This window comes from Phoxinus phoxinus (assembly GCF_949152265.1).
Source record: "Phoxinus phoxinus genome assembly, chromosome: 22".
Taxonomy (NCBI): Eukaryota; Metazoa; Chordata; class Actinopteri; order Cypriniformes; family Leuciscidae; genus Phoxinus; species Phoxinus phoxinus.
In genome coordinates, this window is record NC_136897.1 from 18,236,043 (window position 1) to 18,256,533 (window position 20,491).

Sequence of the window (20,491 nt, forward strand, 5' to 3'; positions counted from 1 at the left end):
AATTATAAATAATTCAACAATAATCTACTTCTTAAATGCTAATGTTGATATATAAAAATATTATAACCACTAGGAGGCATTACAGCATAATATATGACTGCATTCGCATTAGCATGTACACATAGGAGATCCTCTTCCTGTTTTGGGGGCAGAAAAGAAAATAGATTAAACGTACAATTTTCTGCCCTAAGTATAAGACTTGTGTTGTGACCTAACAATTTTCTTTTCAATTGCAAAAAGATCAAGTATGAGTAGAGGGAGTAAGTATATGTTTCTTTAATTGTGTTTGCTTTATAGGATCAGCATATATTTTTTTATTTCAGGCTGTCTGCCTACAGAATAATCAAAACTGTTATTTTACTCCAAAAGTCAAAGGTCTCAGCTTTTGACAAAGTCTCTGCTAAAATTCCTGGTTTAAATTCCTTGCACGTCTTGCAAATATGGTGCATGCACTTAATCCAGTGAAATCAGTTTAGCAGGCTGCAAGTAAAATAATCTAAAACAAAAAAAGAAGCAACACTACTGCCTCCATCTTGTCTGAAATGCTTAAGATGTCCTTGTGCCTCTCAACACCCCTTTGCACTTTGGTACGGAACTGATGTTTTTTTTCCAGATAGCAATCTCTGTGGTTAGACTGTCTGTCTACCGTTTTTACTTTTCCTTTTCCTTTTTTCAGTTTAACTTCAAACAAGAGCTGTGATTATTGAAGCATAGTTTTCTTTCACATCATGAATAACATCAATAATCATTCGTTGATATTTAAAGAGCTAGTTAACATCAGATGCATATATCCACTCTGAATTATATGCATTTTTATTTAGCTTTAAATTCTGACATGATCTTTAATTTTTTTTATCTGATACACAATGTAGTGAAAAGTGAGTGGATAAAGGTTACTCTTAACTGCGTTTAATTACAAAAAGTTAGCATTTTCAACAGTATTACTTTTTTATTTTGTTTTTATTCAAATAAATGCAGCCTTTGTGAGCATGAGAGACTTCTTTCAAGAACATAAAAAAAAACTTTTAAACTGTATTGTACATAAATTCAGGACCATTTTATTTGAGAGAACAAATCATACAATATTTCACACTGTTGTGTATAAACAATAGGTTTAAAGTATATTTTGCAACATTTGGTATGATTTATTAGGTCTGCTTGCTCCACACAGAGACGGGCCTAGTAAAGGTGGCTCAAACCCAGCATCTCATATCAGCTGTATACGAAAAGCTAAGATTAAGATAACAAAGACAAGAAGCTTCAAGGTGGTGTGCTGGAATGTCCTCAAAATACTAGACTTTGATAAAAGTGATCAAACTCAGAGACAATCAGCGCTGGTGGCAAGAGAACTAACTAAACTGGACATTAAGCTGGACTCAGCTAAGTATGCTTTCCAGAGCAAGGGTCACTCATAGAGAATGAAGTATTGGGTGCTTCCCCCTCCTGGGCAACCAGTTTATGACCATCAACAGTGTTTACCCTACCACACTTCAGGCAGAGCCCATCACAAAGAAAACTTTCTGCAGAGAATTGAAGTCCCTTCTCTTGAAAGTAGATAAGGCAGATAAGTTCCTCGTCATGGGCCATCATCTTAACATGCGAGTTGGCAAAGATCACACAGTCTGACCAGGAGTATTGGGTCACCACAGAGTCTGCAATTGTAAGGACAACAGGCACATGCTGCTGGAGTTTTGCATGGAGCATGATCTGACAACACCCTATTTCAGCAGAAGGACAGATTAAAGACAACCTGCAGACATCCGTGCATTGGCACCTCCAGGACTACATCTTTATGTGTCAAAAAGATGGCAACTTCTGCACAGACCACAGACTGGTTCGAGCAAAAATTCAACATCCCTATCAAGGCCACAGTGAACAGAAGGGGACCTCAGACCAAGAAACAAAATTTTAGCCGGCTGCTGGCTTAAAAAGAGAGATGTTCAACAGGGATCTGGAGGCAAGATTTTGCAAACTAAAATCACCATACCAAGACCCAGACCTTGAGAAGCAGTGGAACCAGATAAAGACTATTCTCCAGAAAATAGCCATAGATGTAACAAGCTTCTCATACAGGAAGAACAAAGATTGGTTTGATGAAAATTATGATGAAATCGCTTCTTAAGTCAAAGCGCTCTAGCCACACAAGACTCCTCGCTTGTCCCAACAACCAGACCTGCAAGGCAGCCTACAGAAAAGCTTGTAACACTCCAGTCAGCGCTGAGAATGATCCAGAACAACTGGTGGCTGGACATAGCTGGGAAAATCCAGTTTTATTCTGACACTGGATACATTTATAGCCTTCTGTGAAGCCTTATGCACTGTCTGTGGCCCATCACAACAGACATAGACGCTGTTGCTGGACAACTATCCATGCTTTTTGTATTCTGTTGGGAGAAGGGAGTCATTCTGCAAAACCTTTGCAATGCAGTGATAGTCTCCTATGTAAGAACAAATAAAGATAATTCTGAAAGCTCCAACTAGTGAGGCATCACTCTTCTTTCCATTGCAGGGAAGATCTTTGCCAGAGTCCTTCTTGACAGGCCGGTACCTACCATCGCTGAAGAAGTTCTCCCAGAGAGCCAGTGCGGCGTCTTAGCTAACAGAGGCACTGCGGACATGATCTTTGTACACCAGCTGCAGAAGAAATGCAGAGAGCAGAATTTGGGCCTGTATGCAGCTTTCTATGACCTGATGAAAGCCTATGAAACCAAGATGCCAAGATGGGCTCTGGAAGATCTTAATAAAAGTTTCTCGCAGTCGTTCAGCAGCTGGGAAGGACAGCCAGGATATGTAAAACTCAGTGGCAACCACTCAGACCCTTTCCCAGTTGGTAATGGCGTCAGGCAAACCTGTGTTCTTGCCTTTATGCTCTTTGCCATCTTTTTCAGCATGATGCTGACAGCAGTCAAGGTAGACCTGTCTGATGGCATCAACATCCGGTTCCAAACAGATGACAGTGTCTTAAACCTTTACTGTCTCCTTGCTCAAACCAAGACGACTGAAGAGCTGATCACAGACTTACTGTTACTGTTTCTTAATGTACTCTTGGCACACAAAGAAGCAGCCCTCCTGTCACTCGTCTACCACTTTGCGACAGCAGCCAGTTTATTCTGACCATTAACCCGAATAAAATAGAACTAATGTACTAGAAGCCTCCACAAAGTACCTACAGCCCACCCAAAATCAACATCAATGGCCATCTTCTACGAAGTGGACCAGCATAATCTTAAATGACACTACAATAGCCAAAGACGTGGGCCACAGACTTGACTAAATCTGCAGCTCTTTTGGTCATCTTCAGAAATGTCTGCCGGAACCGCTTCCTGCACCTGTTAATGAAGACTCAAGTCTACAAGGCAGTAGTCCTCAGTACCTTGATATGTGGATCTGAGTCAAGGGTCCTGTACTGTAAACACATCCAGCTGCTCGAGTGCTTCAACCAGTTGTGCCTCCTTTTCATCCTGGGAATCCAGTAGCAGGACTACAAGACCAACACAGAGGTACTGGAAGAAGCGGGTTCGCCAAGCGTTGAGGCCATGCTGTTGCTGCGACAGCTTTGCTGAGCAAGCCACGTGTCAGACATGGATGACACAAGACTACCAAAGGCGGTATGGGGAACTTTGCCAGGGCAAGCATAACTGAGGAGCCTCAAACAAGCATTACAAAGATCAGATGAAGTGACAGTTGATGCAGGCTGACATCAACCCCGAAGACTGGGAGACACTGGCAGCAGACAGATCCAGCTGCAGGACCACCACAATGAAGGCTGCCTAGGAGCTTGAGGAGCATAGAGTGATAATTGCTTAGGAGAAGTGTAAAGGAAGAAAAAGAATTGGCTGCCCAAGTATCTAACAACAGCAATCTGATCTTTCCCTACCCCATCTGCCCAAAAGCCTGCAAGTCTATGGCCTCTGCAGCCACCTGAGAGCCTGCCATCCCAGACAAAACCTTCTCATTGATCTTTGGATAAGAAGAACCCGCCAACATTCTTCAGAAGTTGGGAATAGTAATATAATGAAATATACAAATTGCTGTATTTCCTATTTATTATATATTAAATATTTGTACAATTGCAATGTTTTTAAAGAAACTTAAATTAAAGAACAAAGGAAGAAATTATTACTATAACAGAAATGTAAATGTCACTGATGAAATTTTGCATATACAGTGAATCAATAAATGCCACTCACTGGTCCAGTAAATCTGCCTGAAACACATCCAAGTCCTTCCCAGAAAAGAACATTTTGTTCTGAGCTGCTGAAACAGATAAAAGGAGATTGAGAAAGTATCTTAAATGTTTCACTGTTTCTACCTGACAAGATTTTAAAAAAATGACAACTATAGTCAGACCACTTTGTATTCTAGTCAAACAATCCACTTACTTCAAAGTTTAAATTATGAATATGAGCTATTATGTAATAACAGTCATCACATTACCAATCTGGAGAGGGATTGAGTGTGGCATCACCTTCCACATGGGCTAGGAAGACTAGAAAGACCTGAAAGAGATAACATTAATTTTAATTTAATAGGCTACATATTAAATGGTTTTCAATTAAAAAATAAGCAAACAAAACATCTTAACATGTCCATAAAACCTGTTCACCTGAAAAGGGTACAAAAAGTGTCCTTTAAACTATTTCGAAGATATCTGAATTGAATACAAACGGTACTAAGTAAACAATAGTTTTAATAAAAAAGCCACAATGTTGGTTGGAACATTCTGCTCAGAAGTTTGACAACACAGGTATCTGCATGAGCGCATATGAACCCCTCACTCTTTGTGCAAATTCAGCTGATTTTGTGATCCTTAAGGCCTGATTAAGGAAAAATATATATTTAAATGAATGCAGTAGACTTGGTACACTGGCTGACTTAAAAAAAAAAGTCACACGTAATCTTATCTGCTCATGGTCACTTGTGGCAGTCATTTTAGAAACCCGAAGCCTTGTTTTCCTGTGACACCATTAATGGAGGTTATGTGGCATTCTAGAATTACAGAACTGTGAGGATTTGGTTTGTGAATTTCTAGTACTAAGAGTCTATATTTTGAGTACTAAAAAAAAGTGGCACTGTCAAACAGGGTTGTTGTCTTTAACAAACTATATAACTAAACATTTTCATTACTTGAAATAAAATAAAATAAAATGAACCTACTTGTTTTATTTGAACTTGTTTGGGTTTAGTTTAACTTGAACTAAAATAACTAAACGAAGCAAACTAAAACGGAATAAATCTTTATAGACATAAAAAATGGTAACACTTAAGGTTCATTAGTTAACATTAGTTAACTACCTTAGTGAACATGAACTAAGAATCAACAATACTTCTTCATCATTTATTAATCTTACACTAAAAAATGCTGGGTTGTTTCAACCCAATCTTGGGTAAAATATGGACAAACCCAAACGTTGGGTTAAAAATGTAATGTAAAAATTTAACCCAACGGCTGGGTTTGTCCATATTTTACCCAAAATTGGGTTCTTCAATATAAACCCAAATCCAGAACAATTTACAAACCATTAAAAAGTGTAATTAAAAGGAATGGTGATGTGACAGTGCCTTTGTCCCAATCTTTGTGGACTGCGAAGATATCAAAATCAAAATTTGTTTATACTTACAAAATACAACTTTATTGTTCAGTGAAAAGTACAAACATTGGAATCCTTTCTTTGTACTTTTGCCAGTTAAATAAAGATAAAAGATAATTAACAAATTGAAGATTCTTATTTTACTGCATTTTACAAAATGTCTCAACTGTTCTGTATTTGGGATTGTATATCAATGATACTAAAATATCTCTTTTCTCAAGTGAAGGAATACTAGACATCAGTAGGTGGTGTCCAATAATTTACGCGTTAACATGTAATTTACCTGTTAAGACATAATTACGTGTTTACACAACAGTTTCACATGTTTTGGCTCTATTGGCCTTCCATACATCGAGGCCTCATATTGACCGCAAAGCACCCTTCTGAAACCTAAAATGACAAATGGGACACCCTACGGTCTCATGGAATTAATTGACATGCACACACGGCACCCATTGTAAGTCCACAAGACCAAAAAGTGCATATGAAGTGTGCCATTTGGGACAGGGCCATAGTTTGTCAAGAGATTTAAAGTCACCATTTTTGAAGACTGCGCATGTGCGAACGTGCTCTATGCTAAGATGTAAGAACGAGTCAATGGTTGAATCTGGAAATAAAGCAAAATTATTCATTAAGCATTAATTCGATCTCAGTTTCATTAGTTATAGGCCTACTCCACCACGTGCGTGACATCATAAACCAACGTGGTTGAACGACCACTTTGTGACAATATGGTTTCAGTAAACAGTCGTGACTAGCTAGTTGATCTCTCCAACAATGCATCGTAGGCTATGGTAGTGAAGCAGCGAGTTATGTCGTTGTACGGGAAACGCACCCCAGAACGACTGATTGTGGAATGTGCTACTTTATTACGTAATTGAGTAACACCTCCTCTGCAGAAGAAGATCAATGCCTGCTTCTACATCGCTGGTTATTTAGCTCCGCCCATCGATTCGCACATGCCATGTAGTAGGTAAATAACGAGAGATGCAAATGCAGGTCAATGCAGAAACCAAACAGGAAAGATGGCTCAGAAGACAAGACACTGTGCAGTGCCAAATTGTGAAACCACACAGCCTTTGCATTACCTTCCTTCTGATCCTAACATTACTTTACTTTATTTTTAATTAAGTCCCAGACCGCGTCAGTAAGAACTTGGTCATTTTTTCACTTCATTTCACCGTGGATTCATTTACAAACAAGACACGATTCGACGCAAGATTTTCAGAAAGATTGAAAGTCAATGCTGTGCCTAGTATTTTGGATCCGACAGTAATATCGCACCACATGTTTAATACGTGGTCACTATTGCCATTATTACAGATCGTTTGACCTGTACTGGGTATGTATGCATTTAACCTGTATGGCTGAATTTCCCAAGATCGGAAGTTTTAAAAACAATCCCACACGTGTACTGGGGGTGTTGAAAACTTTAAAATATGCAAAACTGTTGGACAATACCAGTGGGCGTTTTAACTACAATCTACAATCACAATCTGAGTCTACAATCCGCCACGCCTATTCAAACCATGTGTTTCGATTAGGGGGGTCAAAACAGGACAGAAAATAGCCTAACCCATATTTCTTAAAAGGTGCTGTAGGACATCTAGGAAAATGCTAACTTTAGCCTGATAGCACTAAAAGCATATGTCCCACATTCCCTACAAATCGCAGTCCAAACCCACACCATGAACGCATGCACAGCCAAGAAGACCGGAGACTATTTTACTACAATACCAATATCATGGGCCCTATTTTAACAATCTAAGTGCATGGACTAACACGCAGGGCGCAAGTGCACTTAGGGCGTGTCCGAATCCATTTTTGCTAGTTTAATGTTGGGGGAAATGGTCGGTGCGCCCAGGCCATGGTCTAAAGGGGTTGTCTCTATGTGTTTTGGGCATAACAAAAAATCACAAAAAATCACAAAAAATCATCTCTAATTCCCTTTAAAAGCCAGTTGCGCTCGCCCCATGGCGGATTTGCTATTTTATTATTAGATTTGCAAACGGAAAGACTGAATGCTTCTCCAGAGAGGAAACGGATCTACTCGTGCGCGAGGATAAAGCGTGCGAGCAGACCATCTGGGACAAGCCGGATTCCACCATCTTTATGTTGACAATATTAATATTTTACATTGTAATCCTTTTATTTTTATTTGGCATGTTTGTGTGCTGCTGCGCGTCCCTGTGTGTGTAATAAGCAAAGTGTACGCGCATTATGGACCCGCCTAAGCGCACATTAACGCTTTTAAATAACAAAAAAGAAAACAAATGCGCCAACAGGTGACTAAAGACAATGTCAATGAGTCAATGTTCAGATATTATTATTCAAATTTAAAGCATTATGGCTCATATTTGTCTCCTGTTCTGTCTGTTGAATGTGTGGTTTAGTTGAATGTTGTACAGCCTAGCCTATCGTTTTTTTTTTTACTCAAAAATGTAGTTTAAATCATTTAAAAATGCTTGATTATAAAAATGTTTGTCTTGATTATAGGCTATGATTAGATCACGTTAACAATTTTAGCTGCCATATGGTCATGTTACAATTTCTGTTACAATTGTTTGTCACATATCTGTAATGACAAGAACGCATATTTGTTCTAGACGTGTGAAACTAATGTGGAAAAACTTACTCTGAACCCCCTTACAGTCTATGTCAGTTGCCTCAAAATAGCAACGCGCCAATGCGCTTGAACGCCTCATTTTCAGACCAGCAGTCCCATGGGCGCATAAAGGCGCAAATGCTACTTTAAAACAACGTGGCAGGATGTGAAAATTATTAACTGCGTCAGGCTGAAACTAGCAAAATAGCCTGCGCAGTGGTATGCAAACACACGTTGACCGACAGGGAACACATGCTATGGGACCGTTCGGACGAAACGCAACGATTGAACGAACATTTTATGCTCCTACGCCTTCCAAAGACGACATATATTTTACTTTAGACCGCTTAACAGAGTGATTGCTATCAGGATACGATGAGACTTTTCACCAGCATAACAAAAATAAATTGGCAGAGAATAACCTACACCACCTTTAATTAAGATATTTTTTATGTAAAAAAAATCTTGATATAATTATAAGTGGACCTCAGAGAACAGTACAAAATAATTCAAAAAGGCAGTTCATGGCCCAAGCCTCCTCGTTAAATGTATGAAAGAATAATGCCACAAATGTAATGTCCATATGTCACCACCAGAGGTCAGTATTACTTGAATTCTGAAACCGATTCTACAACACTCTACCACTCTACTTTCTTGGAAACAGTAACAGCCTTTGAATGGAAGTTCCCCAAACCGGAAGTGCCATCCATAATTCAAAACGCAGCAGTTAGGGCTCATCAGGAATAAGGTGGATACGCCTATTACTATGTATTTTCCCGTTCTCTGTTATTTATTACGTTCAAATGACTCAGTGTAGGGGAGAGCGGGGCACTCTTTGATTTTCATTTTTGATTTTCTCAGTTTGTGTCAATCCACTTGGGGTTCAGAGTAAGTTTTTCCACATTAGTTTCACACATTTCTAGAACAAATATGCGTTCTTGTTTCATTATTACAGATATGACAAAACAATTGTAACAGAAATTGTAACGTGACCATATGGCAGATAAAATGCTAGCATGTGTGGTAACATTTAAACCAACCATGTGTGTTACAACTAGACCCGTGTTATTGTGACCCGCTCACCCTACAGATCATCACATCTGAACTCAAAAGGTGGACTGAACATTCTCTCTTCTGAAATTCAAAACAGATTACGCCGAAACAACTCATCGTTGCAGAAAAACAAAGATAAGTCTGAGAATATTTTTGTATGGTCAGACAGGTATTTTCTGCACTTCCTATCATGTGCTCTGAGAATTCACTCAACTCCCTCTCATTCACTCTCTCTCTGTGCTCATTACCTGAAATAATTATACAAAGAAATTAATCGCCTTAGGAAATGTAACTGTGACTTGTTCAAAGGTCTTCAGATTCCCCCAGTGACCTGCTTGTTACACTGAAACATCAAGGCTCTGGATAAAAAAGTTTACCCTTTACCCAGTACAAAGGCCACCTTGTAGAGGCTCAAAGGGCCAGTAGTACAGTAGGAAAGTAGTACATGTTGCTACAGAGTAACATACTGACATTCTCATTCGCTAATACAGCTCAACCCCTCTGTCAAGTCCTGACTTTTTTTAAACAGTTATTTTTTAAGTATGCTAGAGTATTTTTTATATATATATATATATATTTAGCCTAATTAATTTGATCCTCTCTTAACGCAGAAGGGTTTGTACACATGGCATAAAAAATTATGCATTTAAAAAACTAATTTGTCAGATTTTACAATACCATTGACTAAATGCAAAGTTGACCTTCAGTGCCCCGTTGAGTCCCTTAATCTAATAATTCTAAATATCTGTATATTTAAAGGTAATCCAAAAATCAAAACAATGTTACATATGCAAAGCATATATATATATACCTTATATATATATACCATCTGTTTTGCAGAATTGTCAATTAATTGTTTTAGAGATTTGAGATAAAGTCTATCGCTTTGACTATCAAATCTCATCACTTTATATTTAGCAACTTTAAAACAATTAAAGTTGTCTGTTGAAGATTGCACAAAAAAATGTGGGCCTTTGAATTGGAGAATAACAACACATAGAAACCAATGAAATAGCCTACCTAATTATTTATTAAGCAACTAGTACTGGTTTTAGCATAAATTCATATTGATTTTAAAATATTTATTTGATCATCATATCATTATTTGATCATCTGTCTCATAGGTTATCATGTTTTATAGAACACCTCAAAATCTAAATATAATCAACAGAAACGTCAAAGAACATTTTTGTTAGTTAATAAATAGCTTGCAGATTGTTGACCAAAATATTCCTTTTAATTTAACTGTAACTAGTGCATCACCATGTTGTCTGCATATAGAATTTTTACAAATTTCCTGAGGCAAGCAGTAAACAGTGGTTTTATATTTTGTCATGATTAAATAGTATTTAAATTTGTTTAATGTTTAAATTAATTAAATTTCACTGCATTTAAAAAGAGCATTTTTATCCATGTAGTCCTTATAGCGTCTTGACATGATTTTGGGGATTTTAAGGGGACTGTCTTTCAGCTCGCAAACTGATCAGTACAGGAAATCTCCGACCCTCAATCATTTCTAACCCTTATGAAACCGCCTTCAAACCCCATCGCGTGATAAACACAATGTATAAAAAACCACATCAAAGCTAGTCCTTGCAAAACAATCTGGAAAAAAAAGCAAACGGGCATTTCGAGTAAAATATATTCTAAACCATTTTTTAAGGAGACTTTTTTCAAAACTGCATAAAATCTAATTACATATGCAAGCATTTTGTCAGTAGACAGGTGAAACATTGAAGTTCACCTCAGATTTTTTTAATACTGAAAAAAAGGTTTCCTTTTAAAGGTTCGATTGTGAAATGATAGCACCACATGGGTCCCGGTGGCTGTAATCAATCGCACAATAAAGGAGAGCTCAGGTAAAGGACTAGATGTTACAATCCCGGAATCCACGTATCCCAAGATGGATATACTATAAGCTGGAAATAGGAGAGATATTGAGACAAGTGCCGAGGATCACTGGCTTCACTGGGGTCATCAGGTGGGCACCCTCATTCACGAGTGTTTCGATGATTAACCAACAACACCTCCAGGGGGCTCATCGGCAATACCTAGTGTCCCAGGTGTGCCCCCTTAGCTTGTGATCCCCCCTTGCTCAACTACTGTTACTGTCTACAGGCCCAGATACTATACTTTCTCTTCAACTGCATTGGAAAGGGATTTCACAATCTGCTGCAAAGCCTGACCTCGCATTCCTAGGTGTGCTTCCAGACATGTGCTTCCAGACAACCTAAAGAAGACTGCAGATTTTCACAGCTTCTCACGAGCAGTCAAAGACTGGCTTTTAGACCACCAGTCCTGTTCACACTAAACGGGTGGCTGATTCTGGACCTCGACAATGGAAACATGTCACACCCTTTGTAACATGACTAATTCTGTACCCAAATTGGTAATGTGCATTTTATATATTGTATTTTCTTATAAATTGCCTTTTTATATTGTATTAACCGTTTTAGTGCTAAATCTGGTGCAGCCATCTTATTAATGTAACTGCACATTGTCCTGATATAAATAAACTAAACTAAACTATAGGTCCTTCAAAAACCGGACTGAGGAGCGGCCGACAAACCCTCTACAGCCGACCTCCACTAGGTAGATCCTGACTTTCCACCCACGCTGCTCAGCATCAGCTGCCAGCTCTGAGTACTTTAGTCTCTTACGTTCATACGCCTCCTCCACTGAGTCCTCCCATGGCACTGTCAGTTCCACTAGGAAGGCCGTTTCGAAGGGTGGAGGACCAAAAGACGATGTCAGGTCTAAGGTTTGTTACTGCAATCTCAATGGGGAAGTGCAACCGCTGGTTTAGATCTGCTAATAACTTCCAGGCTCGTGCTTTGTGCAGCAGGCCCGGATATGAGCTGGATCCCTACGATCTACTTTGTGTTGTACCTGCACGAACAAAGGCCATTGATGGATACTGCTTGGCTGGCAGAGGCGGGAGGGTATTTGTGGCTGTTCGCTTGGCCTCAAGGCTGGCCGCCAAGCACCTTAGCACCTGGTTATGCCGCCATGTATAACGGCCTTGTGCCAAGCTTGTTTTACAGCCAACCTAGATGTGCTTTAGGTTTGCTGAACAGGGACACAGGAAGCAGGTGGCATCTTCCCCTGCTTGAAGTTAGTTGGTGATGGTAAAACATCATAAACTGCTCGAATGAGGAAGCTGACTCGGTATGCCTCCATCCCCCACAGCTCCCTCCAGGAGAGTTTCCGCTTTTCTATGTCCTTCCAATGTGTCCATTAGCCCTGTTTCACATGTGAAACTGCCTTTGTAAGCCTCATCACCTGCTCCTGTTTGCGTATTTCTTCCACGACTAAACCTCGCCATCGTAAAGGAGTTGCTTTGTGCCAGAATGGTACATTTTCCCCAACTCCTAGACCTTGTCTCCCCAACTGCACGCGCCCGACAATTTCTTGGTGCCTGAGAGCAGATTTTGCTTGCTCTGACGCCACAGCTGAGGACCACTTTCTTCCAGTCGATCGGGTAAGGACAGTTCTGGCAACTACAGTGTCTTGAGACTCTGTCAGAGTCATCTCAAGCCTCACCTTTGCACACTTAAACTCCTCGGTAAGGCAGGGCACAGGTAGCTCTAAAACACCTTTTCCATACAGTGCTGTGTTGGTAATGCACCTGGGAAGACCAAGCCACTTCTTGGCATAAGAGCTAACCAGCCGCTCCAGCTTTTTGAACAAAGGAGATACTATATAGGAGACTTTAATCCAATACTTAAACAAGAAAACTTACAATCACAGAGAACTGAAATAATGCTAGACAAGGGGCTGACTGAAACAGAGGGCTTAAATACATGGGCAAACAAGACAAGACACACCTGAACAGAATACTCAAATCAATTAGTAACCATAGTGACAATTTGACAGTGTGGACGGGAAGCCAAAACGGAGAGAGAAAAATTGCGTTTTCAAGCGAAAATGTATTAGTGTGGACAACGCCTCAAACATAAACTGAACCGAAAAACAGATCAAACTGAAAACATGACAATACGACAACATGTGTTTTTACATTGCTTTAACTCATCCAAATAAGTTAAGCAATTTTTAGTGTTTTTATAATTTCTACCAGATTAAAAAAATGTTTTAAGTCAGTTTAATGTAATTCAAGTTTAAATGACTTAAACATCCAAGTTGATGGTACTTAATTTAAGACGGCAATTTTTTTTTTTACATTGAGTAAATCATCCGTTGCCAAATCCCCCATGCAGAACGCGTAGATTCGATGCATTGACCAACAGACATCTGCTGGTTTGAAAGTTACTTCTGTGTGAGCTGTGCATTCATCACTACAATATTGACAATATACAATCAACCTTTGTTTACATGTGAAATTTAATGATATTTTGCTAATGTGACCACACATTTGCACTGTCATTTTAATTATTCGTACTTTACTTGAACTTGTTTAACCTATCTAGTCTGTTCAAACGTTTAAAATGGTGTAAAATATGTGGTACCCCTGTTAACACCAGGATACCGCGACAGCTCTGCACCTCTCACACTCTTATTTAAAAAATGTGTTGCACAGTTGCATTCTATAAATAAACTTCACCAACCTGGTATTTTTCTCACCTTTTTTTTTTACTGCTTGCATTGTGCTTTTTTTTCTTGCTTAGAGGAAGTAATTGTGCGTGAGAAAACTTCTTAAACATTATATGAAGACTTGCCATCTGAAATGTTCTTCTAGAATGATAATTTTTTTTATCAAGCTTGCATGTTTATGTTCAGTTATTTCACTTTAATGGCAATGAAAATTACCTATTAATTGTCATTAAAGTGAAATGACTGAACTTAAATATACAAGCTTGATAAAAATGCTCATTTTAGAAGAAAATTTCAGATGGCACTGAAAGGCTTTTGCATCTGAAGTCTTCATAGCCTATACATTTGTGTTAATATTCTCATGTGTGTTATTGAGAAAAACATATTTTCAAAAAGCAACTACACTTATACTACACCAATTAGCAGTGAATCAAGTCCCTCTTACTATTTTTGACATTGACATGATGGAGATAAAAACGTAATATACCAATTTTAGCACTGTACGTTTCAGAGAATGCACCTCTTTGTGATAAATGTAAACGTTTTAAGGAAATAGAGAGAAGAGAGAGATAGGGAACCTGTTATTGCAGTTTGTGGTTTCTAAGCATGTGACGTGGTTTTCTCCGCTTTGCCCATCACTTGTGCACAGATGGCAAACAGTAAAGAGATGGCACTCTCTGATGCTGCAATGAGCTCCACGAGCAATTACGATGACCTTGATTATTCATCGAACTCCACAGATGATTACGTCTTCTACAGTCCATTTCAGAACGATTCGATTTTGCTGCCCATGTCCAACGTCTACATTCCTGTGCTCTACTGCATCATGTTCTTCACTGGCTTCTTGGGGAACCTTTTTGTCATTTTGGTAATCGGCAAACGGCGACAGAAATACGGACGTCTTGTGGACACCTTCGTGCTGAACTTGGCATTAGCCGATCTTGTGTTTGTTCTCACGTTGCCAATTTGGGCGGTTTCGGCATTTTATGGTGACTGGCCCTTTGGTGAGGTCATGTGCAAGATCAGCAGCTTCATCATTGCGGTCAACCGCTTTTCCAACATCTTCTTCCTCACCTGCATGAGCGTGGACCGGTACTTGGCTATCGTGCGCCTCATGGACTCTCAGTTCCTACGGAGCAGCAACTGTGTGAAGATCACCTGTGGCATGGTGTGGATCATTTCTTTCTTCTTTGGAACTCCATCGTTGGTGTACCGTCGGTTGATAGACGATACATTGTGTTCGGAGGATTTGAAATCCTCTTTCGTCCAAGGAATGAATCTCCTGACCATATTTCTAACCTTCCTGCTCCCTGTACTGATTCTAATCCTCTGTTATGGGTCGATTTTGGTTAACCTGCGGCGCCACTGTCACACTGCCGCAAACTCGCGTGCAGAAGCCAGACAACGCCATACCCTCAAGATCGTGTTGGCCATAATTGCAGCCTTTCTGATTTCCTGGCTTCCTTTCAATTTGTTCAAGACCATCCAGGTCGTCTTACTGATGAGAACGGGAGATCTTAGCAGGGACACAAGGTTGATCGTACTTAATGGACTCACGCTGTCCTGCTGCCTGGCATTTCTCAACAGTTGTTTAAATCCAGTCATCTACCTTTGTTTGGATCAGCATTTCAGGCGCAGAGCCTCTGCCCTGTGTCTGAGCTGCGTGGGTCAAAGAAACATGCACCAGAGCTCCTCTAATTCTTTCTCTAATGGCACTTCTGAGACTTACTCTGGAAACACTTCAACCCGCGGGCGGCTTTTCTCACTTACTCGGAAGGAGTGAAATCTGCTGTATTCCGAACGCACTCTTTCTTGCAGTGATACTATCAAGTGAAACCGACATATACTTAAAATCTTTTGTTTAAAGCATTTGCTATAATATGAATTGATCATACTGACCATTTAAGAAGAATATTTTTGAGCAATGTTCTATACATTCTATATTTGATTGCCTACATTAAAATAGATGATATATTGGTGAGGATATTACTTAGTGCACACGATACATTCAAATAAATTGCACACAATGCAAACATGTACATTTTGACAGTAATCTAGAAAGCATCATAATCTACATGATCATTATATAACAATTTAGTTACAATTGTGCATATTCAGAATTCATTATGTTTATACTATTAGACACAACTTTATTTTTATATTTACTTGTGTATGTTGGCTAAGTAATCAAACTTTTGAGCAATGTTACTTCATAAAAAATAAATGATGCATTAGTGAACATATTACTTAATGTGCATGATGAATTAAGGTAAATCACAAGCAAGCATGTGTGGACATATTTTTGACAGTAATCATCTAGAAAGCATTATTATTCAACGTGGACATTACATAGCCAATTGTGAATATTCAGACTTTATAATGCTTATGCTTTTCCTAGATACAACTTTAAAATAAATGTTTTTTTTATATATTTACTTGTGTATGTATGCTAAGTAATAAACGTTCTTACAGTACTCAAAGTCTCGTTTGATTTTCTTAAGAATAGTGGGTTACACTTTATTTTAAGGTGTCTGTGTTACAGTGTACACATGCATTTAAGTATGTAATAATAATACATGTACTTACTATAGGGTTAAAGTTAGGATTGGTTAAGTGTTAGTTGCATGTAATTTTGCATAATTTATAGTAATTATTACAGTAACTACATGTAAACGTGTAACAAGGATACTGTAAAATAAAGTGTTACCAAATATTGTAGCACAAACAAAACACTTGAAACGTTGTATATGTAAACTCCTAAATCCAAATATAAAGAAATACATTTTTAGAAATATTTAATCAGCCATTGCCTACCTTGAGCCTTTTATGGTGTAGCGTCCTACTTCAAAACTATGGCACTGATCAGTCATTATCACTACAATCAATGAACAAATGAGGATGACAAATGGTCTATAGCACACAGGTTTGATTTTATCTGGAGAAATTTTCTCATGAGAAACTGAGTGGGCAGCAGTACAATTTAAGTTCAATGGCTCAGACTTGGTGCCATGGCATCGTAGTTCCTCTTCGAAATGAATCACACAAGTTTTGAGACAAACTGGTTCTCGCATGTACAGTATCGAAGGCAACCTTGGGTCACAATTTTCGTCTTTGAAAAAGTTAGTTTTGAACTCCACAAGAATGTGTAAAAACAGTATGAAAAAACACTGGCATAAAAAACCCCTGTGTCAAACAGTCAAAGAAAAGCTATACCAGTTACGTTATTTTAATGATCTGAAAAAGTGCCAGTCTGTGGAGCGATTCATTTCAGTAATCGAGTGGGATGTTTCTGAAAGTTCAATGGTTCACTGTTTTTTATGTATGCCACCTGGTTTTGTTATAAATCATCAGATTTGAGGATACTGATATGCGCATTACCACTGAAGCTGTACATTCCATCAGCATAAAAAAATCTAATAAAAATAATGTATACTGTATATGTACATATGTAAATAAAATAAAATCATGCACTGGTACATTGATATAATTTTAGGTCTGTAATTCTTTGCTTAATTTTATTTTAAGGTGCTGTGTTACGGTGTACACATGCATTTAAGTATGTAATAATAATACATGTACTTACTATAGGGTTAAAGTTAGGATTGGTTTAGTGTTAGTTGCATGTAATTTTGCATAATTTATAGTAATTATTACAGTAACTACATGTAACGTGTAATACTGTAAAATAAAGCGTTACCGAATATTGTAGCACAAGCAAAACACTTGAAACGTTGTATATGTAAACTCCTAAATCCAAATATGAAGAAATTTTAGAAATATTTCATCAGCCATTGCCTACCTTGAGCCTTTTATGGTGTAGCGTCCTACTTCAAAACTATAGCACTGATCAGTCATTATCACTACAATCAATGAACAAATGAGGATGACAAATGGTCTATAGCACACAGGTTTCATTTTATCTGGAGAAATTTTCTCATGAGAAACTGAGTGGGCTGCAGTACAATTTAAGTTCAATGGCTCAGACTTGGTGCCATGGCGTCGTAGTTCCTCTTCGAAATGAATCACACAAGTTTTGAGACAAAATGGTTCTTGCATGTATAGGCTAACGCTCGAAGGCAACATTGGGTCACAACTTTCGTCTTTGAAAAAGTTAGTTTTGAACTCCACAAGAATGTGTAAAAACAGTATGAAAAAACACTGGCATAAAAAAAACCCCGTGTCAAACAGTCAAAGAAAAGCTATACCAGTTGAAAAAGTGTCTGAAAAAGTGCCAGTCTGTGGAGCGATTCATTTCAGTAATCGAGTGGGATGTTTCTGAAAGTTCAATGGTTCACTGTTTTTTATGTTTGCCACCTGGTTATGTTATAAATCATCAGATTTGAGGATCAGAATAAAAAAATCTAATAAAATAATGTAATATATACTGTATATGTACATATGTAAATGGTTCAACTGGTTCATTGATATCATTTTAGGTCTGTAATTCTTTGCTTAAATATTTCAAAACAAATAATCCATTGGCACACAAACACATTTTCAAGTAAACGTGTTGCCCAGAGTCAGTTCAACTAATTATATTAATGATCTGACCTGGTTTCATTGACTTTACTTAGGCTACTTTTATGTGGCAGTCAACATAAACAGCTGCCACCTTTCCCGGGCACATAAATGCCAAGTGCTTCTTTTCTAAGAAAATGTTCTTATACTAAAAATGGGTTATGACCTATGCTTCACATTTTACAACTGCCCTTACCAACCGCAGTTTAAGATGACATAAGAACCCCGGTGAGAATGTTATTTCACAAACATTCTCATGAACCTCTCTCCCCTGCATTGCAGTTAGAGTATCATAACCTAGTCGTGGTCTGATTGCAAATCCTCGCTCACACAATTAGTTTCACAATCCACAAATCTAAAAACACAACAAAGAGAATGTGTTAGTGTGAGTAAAACTGAAAATACAATATGATAGCCTATAGGAACTTTTTTAACAAAAAGTATAGGCTCACTATTTCCTATTATAATATTTTGTATTTATATTGTATGTGTATTTTTATGCAACTAGTATCACTTAATTACATACTATATTACTTTAAATGTATTAACTTTACAACATTTCATACTTCACACTTCATCTTTGTATAATGTGAAAAACTGCCCCCAAAAAAAAAAAATCACCTAGATAAGATCATAGAAAAGAAGAAGGAACAAGGTTTAGTAAGGTTGTAAAGCTCAAGTTTGGTCACATGATGCCTTGTGGCTTATGTCTAGACAAAGCTGTATATCAACAGCAAAGGATTTGAAATTGACTTTTATTTATCTTCTTAGGAAACACATTTTCATAAGTTTCACAAGGTTTAAGTGACTTAAACTATTTTTAAAATTCATAATTTAAAGTCTGTAGAGCAAATATAAAAGTGCTAGGCTATATAGTAACTGTGGTTATCAGACTAATTGTGTAACCTATTCGAGAGCATATGAGTTTAAAATCTACTGTACTGGGGCCGGTTGCATAACTAGTCTTACAAGTTAGTCTTCTTTTTTTTCATTTTCATTTTCAAGTCAGTTACATAAAAACGTAGATTGGTTTAATTTAATATCGAAATGTAAGACTGATAACCCCATAATAACTGCTAGTTGTTCGCACTAGTTCTTAAGACAGAGTCTTAACATTATGGCTAAGCTTATGCAAATGGGCTCTGATGTTTTTTTCACGTTTTGCTTGTACCAGAATCTTTGTGGCTAACGGTGAATCATCATGGTAGAATGTTTACTGCATGCATTGATTGGAGTCATAGATTATGAACTAGTTAAATTACCTACAAAGTAAATGTTTCTTTTTATATCTTAGAGGAAACCACACATTAACAAACCCATCTGATTTATACTGACATTTTACACCATTGGGGACCTCAAAAAGTCCCAAAGTCATTTTAAATGTTATTAGGACAATATGCATAGCCTACTAACAATAATATTAGTTAAGTTAGTAAAACAAAATTACCGTAGACCCTCTGTTTATACTTATACATGTAAAAAAACATAATGGTGGTGAATTTTTAAATGTTTATATTTTATTGAATAAAATAAAAAACCCTGAAGCCTCACATGTCGCTGCTGACATCTAGTGGTAGGTTTTCTACAGCACATTGTGTGCTTTTCCAAGTTACTATAACGGCATGTGTTTATCAGTTATCATCATAGATCATTATTGATGATCCTATTATCATACGACTGCATTATTACGCCAGGTTACGTTGTTTTATTTAAACAATTGTTTTTAACCCTGAGCAAATCACTGCGAGTTGTTGAGGAACTGCCAACCATTCATCAATAGACCTACCTCATTAAATATTCATGTCGGTGTTACTGTCACAGACCGAAACTTTCACGGGATTTATACATTTATTTTTATTCGCGTGAGACGGAAACAATTTTTTTCTGTTTGTTGCAGAAGACGCAACAAAAAATAAAGCATCCACGTGGAGACATTTCCACATATGGACACTACATTGCTGTTATTGGCAGGTTGCACGCTGGTCCACATGTTGACCCTATACGTTAGCTACTACAAATACGAACGCCAACGCAGTCTCGAAACCCAACCAGTATGAAACATGGAACAATAGCCACTTTGTATACAGGGTTAAGAATAACCCTAGGTTAAAAATCATAATGCCACTTTTGGTATTCGGAGCTTTAATTTCAAAGAGATATGAAGTTATTCTCC

The 20,491-nt window shown here is 37.9% G+C and overlaps 1 protein-coding gene and 1 long non-coding RNA gene across 2 annotated transcripts; one reads left to right on the forward strand and one right to left on the reverse strand.

The window, feature by feature from the left end:
* Nucleotides 1–115: 115 nt before the first annotated feature.
* LOC306990346 lies at nt 116–16,737 on the reverse strand. The gene is made up of 4 exons (XR_013795858.1): nt 16,615–16,737; nt 4,438–4,499; nt 4,191–4,254; nt 116–137 (listed from the first exon to the last, which is right to left on the reverse strand). It is a non-coding gene; the product is annotated as an uncharacterized lncRNA (long non-coding RNA).
* Nucleotides 14,255–16,267, forward strand: gpr25 (G protein-coupled receptor 25). The gene has a single exon (XM_079598056.1). It carries the CDS (start codon nt 14,450–14,452, stop codon nt 15,581–15,583), a length of 1,134 nt encoding a protein of 377 aa, XP_079454182.1. The 5' UTR covers nt 14,255–14,449; the 3' UTR covers nt 15,584–16,267.
* Nucleotides 16,738–20,491: the final 3,754 nt, after the last annotated feature.

Coding starts and splice junctions, on each gene's coding strand:
- gpr25 (XM_079598056.1), top strand. CDS start 14,450: ATGGCAAACAGTAAAGAGATGGCACTCTCTGATGCTGCAATGAGCTCC.